At 41.9% G+C, this 10,985-nt stretch overlaps 1 protein-coding gene across 1 annotated transcript; it reads left to right on the forward strand.

Moving 5' to 3' along the window:
* The first annotated feature begins 7,952 nt into the window (after window positions 1–7,952).
* ARL14EPL (ARF like GTPase 14 effector protein like) lies at window positions 7,953–9,339 on the forward strand. Its single transcript, XM_079331482.1, has 3 exons — window positions 7,953–8,357; window positions 8,530–8,669; window positions 9,024–9,339. The coding sequence occupies exons 1-3, from the start codon at window positions 8,232–8,234 to the stop codon at window positions 9,244–9,246; spliced, it is 489 nt and encodes a 162-aa protein (XP_079187608.1). The 5' UTR covers window positions 7,953–8,231; the 3' UTR covers window positions 9,247–9,339.
* The last annotated feature ends 1,646 nt before the right edge of the window (window positions 9,340–10,985 follow it).

The following is a 10,985-nucleotide window of genomic DNA, read 5'->3' on the forward strand; positions in this document are numbered from 1 at the left end:
ACATTAATAGTTTGCTGATGTAGGAGCCGCCTGACCTGGCCCAAGCTCCTGCTTTGTTCCAGAGATATTCCACATCCCATATTTGCCCCAACTGATCTACTCACCCTCTAGGTGAGTACACACTTTAAATTCCAGAGTTTCTCCCTGAACTCTTCCCGATCACCCCCTGGATCCTTTCCCCATCTCTTCCTGGCCGGTTCCTTGACCCAGTGGGAATAGCCACTGGAGCAGTCTGCACACCTTGTGCTGCCTCGTAGGTCCCAGCTTGGGTGAGCCATTTGTAGCAATGGGGAACTACAGTGAATAAAACAGAAAGTACAATGGGCATTGATATCTCGGGCCTTACGGAGCAGGAACCGTGGGAGAAACGGGCACAAGGTAGGTGCTCCCCGGGAAAGAGGTGACCAAGAAACTTTGTGATAAGATAATGCTACCAGGTGATGTGATGTCGTGAAGCGTGTGTAACCAGTGGGAAACTGTTACCAAAATCAGAACCCTACATAAGCGCCATACAAGTAACACCTTGTAAAAGCCCCTGTATACTCAATAAATTTGGCTTCTGACCACAACTCTGAATGTCCCTGTCTCTCCACCACCAATAGGAAACTCAGGGACACGGATTCCCTGATTCATCCAAAGGAGATCCCTTTGCTGTAGAAATCACACCGTTTTTATAACTTTAAACTCCACCTGACATAACTTAAACCAAACCGAGGCCTAACCGCATTTAACAAAAGGAGAGCACCCATTGGCTGACACAGCTGCCGTGCTGCTCTCCACGCGGCCTTCCCCCAATCAGCTTCGTGCTTCTTCGCTGTCCGCCCACTTCTTCAGCCAATCAGCTTCGTGCTCCTTCGCTGTCCGCCCCCTCCTCCAGCCAATCACAATCTCGCTCCCACCTGTCCCTCAGCTGACTCTGCCCTCACTCAGCCCGCGGCTGTTGTGTCGGTTCGAAGGACGGGAGTTTGCTAGAGAAGGCAGGAACCTCTCTTGGAGTGGAATATGTAAACCTCCTCCCTCTAATTATTATGATTTTGAAATTACGGGGCTCTTAGGCAAGGATATGGGGATAGGAGTAACAGATCTTTACTAGTGCGTATAACAAGGCAAACAAATCACCAACTGTGGAATTAATAACAGAACCAGGGGCACAGTAACAGTCTTCTCGGTTGTGGGCACTTTACTGTCACAGCCGGTAGGAAGGAGCAGGAAATGCCAAAGTGGGTGCGGTAGCTGCAGAAGGCTCCGGGCAGGAGGAGGGTGCGGGTGGCGTGTGGAGAAGCGCAGAGCAATAGCGAGCAAGCAGCGAGGCTGGGCCAGCCTAGCCTGGCTCTGAGCAAGGCGGGGAGAGGCCAAGTTCAGGACTCCCGGGGCACACAAGCAGATGGTGATCGGCCCCTCAGGTGCCGGCGATTTCTCCCCACAGTGAGCGGCAGCCTGGCTGTCCTCCTCCGGTGCCAAAGAGCGAGAGCAAAAAGATCCGCAGCTGCTGCAGCTGCCGTCCGGTGTGTCTATCATTCCGAGAGGAAAACTCCCCAAAAACCAGGGGAGTTCCCCCCACCCCTTTTTACGCACTTAGCCATTTAGTGCTTCTTATAGCAAGTCAATAGGAAAAAATCGACAGGCAACAAGAAAACGGAATCCCCGGCAGCCGACTGGCAGCCGCGCAGCCTGCAGCTGTGCGTTTCCCGCAGGGCCTGGTGAACACGAGCCCTCCCCACGGTAACAATCGTAACCTGGCATCCCACACGGGCCGCGCCGCGAGGTGCGAGCGAGGGAGGGGCGGGTGTGGGCACGGCTGTGAGGGAGCAGGGGCAGGCCCTGGGTCACCGTGGGGCTCAGCGAGATGGGACTGTGCTCCCAGGCCGAGGAGCGCGGGCCGTGGAGCGATACGGTCGCACCTCTGCTTTGGGCACAGAAGCCGTGTGTCGGTGTGCCTGTGGGAGACATGGCCGTGAGGGGTCTGTCGGCACCTGCAGAGCCGGGCTCGTCGCCTAGGAGGATTTGCAGCCTTCTCTGGACAAGGGGAGTTGGCTCTCCCCTTGTGCCTCACACAAGCCTTGCAAGTTCTCTTCTAGCCAGCTCGGCCACTAAAATCATCTCCTGGACTGTCGTGGGATTTTCTCCTGTCTGTTTCACCCCTTCCAGTCCACTCCATCCTTCCCAATGACTGTTGCCAATTTGAAAACGTGTAGGAAGAGGCTGCCCCATTTGTCTAGCTGTAGGTGCTACTGAGCACATTGCAGGCAGTGTGTTGGGGTGTTGGAGGAACAATCAGCCTGACCAGGAAGCTCAAGAGAAATGCAACGCATGCGTTTCCCTGCACATCCTTCCACTCAGGAAGGGACATTTGTATTGTCAGTCTACCCAGGTGTATTTACAGTCCTGTGCTCATGGTGGGGAAGACTTGCCCCTGTAGGAACCCCTAGGAGTTTCACCTCTGAAACTGATCTCTCTTATCACAATTTTAATCCTCCTATGTTTACATCCTTGTAGCCCAACACCCACCCAGTGTAAGTTCTGACCAGATTGCAGGCCGTGTGTTATCACATATGCCATGGTAAACAAATACAACCAATGCACAAGCATTTCAGAAAGAGTTCAGCTACACAAGTATAATTATGAAAGTGGAAAGAGATATTAAGCATAAGATGGTTTAATTGCAATTTTTATACCAATAAAGTTAATTTCTGTCTTCTTCATCAAGTAGAGTATAGAGAAAGAAGAACCTTGGAAAAGATATAAGAGGTTGTTATAGGTTGTTGGCTATTTGGTTTCGGCTTGTTGTTATATAAATGCCCAGGAGACTGTGATTTCTTTTTTCCCTTGAGTGATTTCTGGTTTATTTTTCACAACAAAATCTCCAAAATCACTCTGTGAGGAAAAATGAAGATATATGTAGCAGCATTTGCATCACCCAGCTAAGATCTGCTGCTTGAATGGTGTATCAGTTTAAAAAATATTTGGAGAGAAAGAAAAAGATGGTAAATAAAAAATTTACTTGCCTCTGTCTAGGTTATAAAACACCTCAGAGAATGGGTGGATCCAGCATATTAAGATAAAAAGACATGCTGGGCTATTTGTCTAAGCCACAAAAGGAGAATTTATAAGACTTGACAGTTTCAGATGCTTGTTGGTGCTAAATACTGTAACTTCTTCCTATGTATCTATAAGAAGGAGCTAGGCTTAGCATAAGATAAACAGAAGTTCAAAAGAGGCTCCTTGCCTTTCTTAAAATTGTAGTTTATTTTATGGTAGTCCCAGGGCAAAAGAGGAAGAGGATCTGAGATCTTGGCTTTTTCTAGGAAAGGGTCAGGGAGGGGATATTTGGCTCTCTGCCAATAGGATAGGGACAGGAGGGAAGAGTTAAGACCTTTCTTATACCTCTGGTATCAGATTACAACATGTTGGGATTTATCTGTGTTCTAGAGAAGAATAATGAAGACCATTAGTAATTATAGAATGTTGAAAATTGGCATCTGGAGTCATCAGGAGAAGGCTGAGTTGTCTACACTAGTGCAACAAATAAACTTGAAAGGCAGCAAGCTGAAACAAGAGGTTGCACTTCAGTAACTGGGAAGTATGTTTATTTTAGACTTCTGGAAACAGTTAATAGAATCAAAACCATTTTGCCTTAAATATTTCTTTGCTACATCTATGTCCTAAAAATATGTAACTTTTAAATTTTTTTAAATAAAAAATTGCAGTAGTTTATTACTGTGATATTCTTCTTTACTTACCTTTATGAAAAAAAAAAAAAAAGCTCTAAGAAATACATTTGCTCTGTTTTTCACAGATGCAAATGAGAAATTAGAACTATTAGAACTCTCATCCCAGTTTATCCAATTTCTTTATTCCTACTCTTTGTGCTAAGTACTTTATAAAAGCTACAATTAATGAGACAGGAAGTGTGAGGTCCTTTAAGACAGTTACCTGGCATTGTCTTCAGCCTGCACCTCTGGGGACCACTATTTTGATTATTTGTCTTCTGTTTCAGTCTCTCTGGGGCTGATGTCATACTTGCAGTATCAGAGGAATTGTGCAGCAGTAAATCCAGGACTGCGCCGTTCCCATCCTCTCTTTTGTAAGGTTACCGAGACCGCCCTTGCTCTCTTGCTCTCTGCTCTGTACTGAACATACATCTTTCAGAACCACAGGTTTCAGAAGGTGGGTAAGTACCTGGCAGGTCTCTTCTGCCTATTGCTTGACACCCAGAAGTTGCACATGATTTATAATTTTTAACTTCAGCTACAGGAGCCCTCACTTCCAGATATAGCAGAAAGTGTCTGGGTTTCAGAGGGGAGAAGTCATGAGGATTTGTGTTATTTTACTTGGAGTAGGTCTGTCTGATCTGAGCGTGCATAGGTGGGATTAAAGCCATAGGGGCAGCATCCCATTTTATCCTGGTGAAGGTGATGAACATGCTTACATATCTTAGCCAAAACTTTTCCAATGGCACAAACAAATGCAACTTGAAAGCAATGTGGATTCACTCTGGCAAGCCCTGCAGAGACGCTAGCTTAAGGCTGCTGAGATCAAACAGCCTGTAGTATCTGGAATGCTGGTCACTACATTTCACACCAGCTGAAACTTTTAGCTGTGTAATCTGCAGGGATCATAAACAGAAATATTAAATTCTTGAAAAACCAGATATAGGAAAATATTTCTTTTATGAGAATCATAAACAAATGTAATTCCTTCCAAATCCCAACAACTCCTGAAACTATTCCCTGAGCAGAAACATATGTGTTATGGGTAAGACTCTCAATATAACACAGATTCTGATTTACTTTCTCCCTTACTCTGCTTTTAGCCTGAGGTCCACTCTTTCAAGGCTCTGGGCTGAAATTGCCAGTTCTTAGCCATACACTGTAGCCACAATGGAATGTTCAGCTGTGGGTGATCACCTCCCAGACAGTACTTGCTGTATTCAAAAAGCATGGGAGAACACAGGTTTTGGTGGAAGATGAGTGCAATGGGTGGTTATCCTCAGAGTTGAAATTTTTATGGAAAAGACCAGTGTTCAATGGATTGCCCCCAGATAGTCACTACAGTCAAACTAAAAATAGTAGAAGGAAAAAATCTGTTTCAGGACCAAGAATACTTTTCTTTGTATAATTAGATTCTGCAGACTTCATAGTGGATGTCTGTCTCCCTCATTTCTGTCTCTCCTCAGAACACATTCTGGAGGATAATCAATCCTGCTCACTTTACTAGTCACGTTTTGATTCATTTTTTGTTATCTCTCCTGGAGATTAAAATTTGACATTATGTACTTAAAGTATTTGTATTGTGGAGATAGAAATCTGCTACAGTCTCTGCATAAATTTTGCTGAGTTTGAGGGCATTTGAAACACATCTGGAACAAGATGCTTGTTCATTTCTCTTAATATTTAAAATGATGTCTCTGATTTTGTGTATTTGGCTCTAGATAACTTTAGATAACTAGATAAGACTTTGTTGTCAAAACAGTGAAATGGGACTGCTGACTGTCAAAACAGGATGCGTGAAAACTCCGCATGTTTAGACTGGTAGCTGCTGGTGGCTTTTCTGCTCCTGAACCTGGCATATGGTGGAAAAGAAGTCATGGATGATGGTCATGCGTTCTCAATGCTAGATGTATAGTTGCACTCAGAAGGAAATGTAGGAAGCAAATCCTTACCAGGACTTCAACTTGAGTGTGAATGAAGAGCAATACTCACCCTTTGTAGAGTGCTGCCCTTCATTCTTTATTCACCTGTGGACCCCTAACAAATGGTTGGTAGAGAAGCAGGTTCCCCCATCCAGTAAATATTAATTGCCTGGTAGTAGAATTCCTTTTCTAACCCTGAAACGATACTTAAGTTCCAGAACTAAAACTGTTGTTGTCGAGCCTCCCCTTGTGAACAGTGTCACATCTGTCATTCTTCAAGTTACTGAAAAGAACCAGAAAACCCCTCTGAAACAGGCTGAAGACTGTTTCACCTCTCTAAAAGTCATCCTCTTCAGGTAATACACAGTCACTTCCTTCTGGTTCCTATTCTCACCTTGACTGTTGCCCTGCAGCAAGTGGCTGTAAGAGAGGAAAGCTAAGGCTTGTACTCCTGATTGTCTTAGAGAGATGTTGGTCCTTCGGCAGGGGTGAAATGAAAATCTTTTCTGGGACAGGGTTGGGGCAACAGTCCTAAAGTATAGGGTAAACTGATGAAGGCCACTGTGCAGAGGTTATGGGAGAGACTGGGCAGCACGTGAGGCAGGGTTGGAGGAACTCCAGAAATCTTAAATATTCCTGGTTCTGTTTGGGGTTAAAGTATGAGGCACTGTACTGTATATATCACATAAAATTTTTAAACTAAGTATCTGCACAGGGTTGATAACAGGTAGCTAATATCCATCCTGAACTTTTGTCGATGGCAGAGAGGTGATGGATGGCATTTATAGGATAGACTCACAGTACCCATAGATCTCCCTGGGTACTTTGTTGGAAGAGTGATGCCGTTTTTTCTAGTAAACCTAAAAGGTCCACATTGTGTTTTATTTAAAAAAATCTTTCGCGAAGCAGCGAGGCTCAAAAGCCAAGCAGCTTAGGTTTACTCCGTTGGTTGGAATCTCCGGGAAGAGCGTGGTGAATCCGCACGGAATGTCGGCTGGGGTAGCAGCGTCACCTGCGGGCTGGCGCGGGGACTGTGTGCGCGCCGCGCCCCGCCGAGCCCGGTGCCTTTCGAGAACCAGCGGCTCTCCGACGTGCGCTTAGCCAATCGTGCAGTGGCTTGGGTGATATAGCTTTTGTATATTCTTTATATTCATGTATTTATTCTTTATATACATATATTATGTGTATATGCTTTATATATATATATATATTTATATATTCTTATTTAATACAGTTTTAAAATCGAGACTGTTACTGAGCCACATTTTGTTCTACATTTGCTGATGATTAAGAATACATAAAACCTTGTGTCGATATCACCTGTCTATCCTTAAAACTTTAAATTGCAAGTATGTTTATACCATTGTATATGTTTAACCAATATGTGCATATTTCACAAGGGTAGTGAAATGAGTGATCTCCTGGAAGAAAACCGCAAGAAAAACTATTCCCAGGAAACATCTGCAGAAAAAAATACTACTGCTAAGGACTGCTCAGTAAGACACAAAAAATTGGTATGACTTCTCCAGTACTATTGTTTTATGGAGATACTTATAATTGCCTTCAATTTCTTCAGTCATTACAAAAATAAAGAGCTGCAACCAAGAGGGAAATATCAGTAATGACAATAGTGAAACAGATCAAGCTTGCAGTGCAGTAATTTAGAGGGCTAGGATAAATTCTAAATAAGTAGGGAAATAGAAGAGTAGTCTTAAAGGAAGGACTATGCCATACCTTATTGGTTTTTTTGCAACTTAAAAATGCATTATGTGTGATCAAGAAGGGTTATGATGCTGAAAATCTACCCCAGAGTCCAAAGCAGACATGTCTGAATAGGGTACATGAGAGTGCCGTGTATGTTTTCAGGAGGATGCAGCTGAAGATCCACAGCAATAACCACCTTTCTAAAAAAGTGCTTTCAAGTGCATGGATATTTTGGAATCACTGCATCAGCAGGCTGGGCTGAACTGCCACTGCTTTCCCCTGAGAAATAGTTAAAGCATTGAATTGTTTATGGAAAATCACTGTGGTCTCTGAAGGGAATGATACCCTCTAGGGAAGCTAAGATATGGCAAGGCAGCTCATTTACATAACAGGATAAAAAGATAAATTTGTATGTATTTTTATGCCTTTACATAAAGAATGACAAGTATGGTCAAGGTTCACAGTTGCTGTCCAAAGGGGGATTGTTTAACATGATGGTTATGTTTGTTTGCAGTGACATTGAAATTATCTGCCAACATCCACGGACTATGTGGAATGGTAATACTTGGAGCTTTAGCTTCCAAAAGTATCCAGCAGTTTTAGCTATCTGCAGACATGAATTCCATGAAATTGGAAGAAAAATGCACCCTCTTATTTCTCAGAAAACCATGCTTAGTTAAATTTTTTTTTGTTTTGTCTGTGTGTTAGGGGTTTTTTCCTCATACTTCTCACTTGTGCAAATGCTTTCTTACTGTGTTATTTGCTCCTTCAGACATTTTTCTTGCCCTCGGGTTATTTGGACAAAGATAATTCCTAGACATCTGAGGGAACAGTGAAAATGAGAGTTAATCCATTTGAGATGTTTATAATCATAGTACTTGTTTTTACATTTTAGATGAAGCTAAAGAACAAAACCCGTAATTCTGCCTCTTACATGGCAACTTGCAAACCCCATGCTGCTGTACCAGAGTCATGCGTTCAGAGTCATGATTGTTCCATCTCCAGCCAGGATGCACAGTCGGTAAAAGTAACACTTGATTAGTAATTAGACAAGAAAACATTTTAAACAATCAGCAAGATCTTATAAGTTATCAGGAATATTAATTTTAATTTCATGCAAAAGCCAGTGAAGACATTTGGCATCTATATTTTCCAATTGTACTAATTACAAACTTTCTGTTGTTTATTTATAGCAAAAACTTAAGAAACAATTAAAATACTTAGCCTTTCAAAATCCAGGACCTCAGGTAGCTGACTTCAATCCTGAAACTAGACAGCAGAAAAAGAAAGCGTGCATGTCACAGATGAAACAAAATTTTTTTTATGAGTCCAAGTAAGACCTCTAATTTATTATCTGATTTAGTTTAAAAAATAGCTGGTAGGCTGTTCACTGAATCTAAATGAGATTAATAAAAGCACTGTATTTAGCAGAGTGATTTCTTATTACCATTGAAAGCTATGTTGGGAAAACAAGATACTTCTGGGTGACTTTAAGGGAATTTTGATGTAGTATGGCATGCATTTATTTTTAGTAGCAATAGCTGTTGCAATTAGGATATAATGCTGGTATTTTATTTTTCTGTGAGTTTGTTAAAGTCTAAATACTTGTTGTAAAGATGTTTCCCACTTGTGTTTGGTTTAGTCTCTGAATGCGTTGAAGCATTATAATTTTTGATCTCTTTTACAGATTTACAAAGAAGTATGACAAACATGGCAGGCTGCTTTGTAATGGCATAGACTTATGTGATTGCCTGGAAATTGACTGCCTGGGTTGCTTCTATCCTTGCCCCAAATGCAACTCAAACAAATGTGGACCAGAATGTCGATGCAATAGAAAATGGGTTTATGATACGATTGAGACTGAAGCTGGAGATGTCATCAGTGCACTACCATTTTTTGTCCCTGATTGATTATGTTCTGTTAGTTTTTGTGCCTGAACATTGTTCTTTTTTCTTCATGTTTTATTAAAATAAATCTAGGTTTTGTGAATTGTCTCTAGTGAAGCACCTGACAGTGTTGTTTGTGCTTTTTTATTGCTGCTTACCTAGCAAACTTTAGCATTCTCCATAAAGTAAAAGTGTCTATTTCATTCTTCCTCATCCTTGTGAGCTTTGCTGAGGCACTTAGTCAATCCTTTCTTAATCTTGACTTTCTAAAATTGAAGGTGTCTGAACTGTTATGGGAAAACAATTTTCTTACCCTAGGAAGCTGAACTACATGACTTGTAATAAGGATTTTTTGCCAATTCCTCTGTTTGATCATTTACTCAGATGTGTGACACTGCTCTTTTGTGTTGGCTTGTCCAAGTGCCTTTTCATCCTAATGCATTCATTCCTCATATAGGTGAGACAGCAGGCATTTGAGATAACACTGTTCTCTGAAACTAGGTCACTATTTTCCATGTTCATGTGCATATTAAGAAAGAGTGGAAACCACTCTCTCTCAGCAATTCTTTCTTGCTGCCCAGGTTATAAAACTGAAACCAATGCATTCAGTCAGCACTATTTTTTACAGCATGTGGCACATTAAACATCCACTGGTCATTAATCATATAGTTAGACAGAGTGGATATTATTCCTTCTGTACAGAAAAGTCTTTTTAGTTACAGAAGTTTCCTCTTCATATAAGACATGACAGACTTAAAATACAACAACTTACATCCAGTCTTCTTATGGTAGGTGTTCTCATTCACGGTAGGCATCCACAACCTTTTGAGGAGTGAGTGTCTCTCTAGATCTTGAAGGCAAGAGGCTGCAGATGGTTGCAGGTGATTTCCAGGAGCATGCTGCTAGTGGGGGATTCATACCTTGGTCCTAGTGCTTGTTTGTTTTTGAGGAGACTCTCCCAACTTTGAATGTGGCATCAGTTTTCTCCATTACTACATGTCATTCTCTATGACAGAGATCTTCTGCTCCAAGACAAAGATATCTTACAAGAAGCTTGAGAACAGAACCTAAGAATGACTTAACACCAAAATCTCCTTCTGAGTTGCTACCTTGGAAAGATTTTTTGTTCCTCTCAACTAATGACATCTTAAGCTTGTATCATGCAGGCAGCTTGGGCAACTGTTGAGATTGCTATGGGTTTATATTTTCAAAAGAGCAGAGCAATTGTTAGTTGCTGTAAAGTTGTTTATTGTAAAGGCACATCAGTCTCAACAGACAAAGAGTCACAAGTGTTAAAGTCCATGCTAAAACTTTCTGGCAAAGTCCCAAATAGAAGCAGCTCCCTGGTAAGAAGTCCTGGGCAGAGGCAGGAGCAGCAGCCTGTACAGAGTCTCGAGAGGCAAAGGCTGCAGTCTGATAGAGTCCTGAGCAAAGGCTGGTTTTTCTTCTTCTTCTTGTCCTTTCATGTGGTGGTAGTGATGATGATGATGGTGGAAGAAGAGAGAGAGTGAGAGAGCTCTCACTCTAATACACAGATTTTTATTTGCAAATTACCCAATGAACTAAAAACACAAACCTGAAGTATTTCTTCTAAACCTATTAGAATTCTAGTTCTAGAATACAAAAGTTCATGCATAATTTGCACTTATAGTCTATCTATGTGGAGAATGTAGGCAATATTATATTTTTGTTATGTCTACAACTGTGTTTTTGAGCTTTCACTGAAGCTGCTTTTGGAGCTTGTTTTTTACACTAATGTCTAG

This window comes from Erithacus rubecula, assembly GCF_903797595.1.
Source record: "Erithacus rubecula genome assembly, contig: SUPER_Z_unloc_4, whole genome shotgun sequence".
Lineage (NCBI taxonomy): Eukaryota > Metazoa > Chordata > Aves > Passeriformes > Muscicapidae > Erithacus > Erithacus rubecula.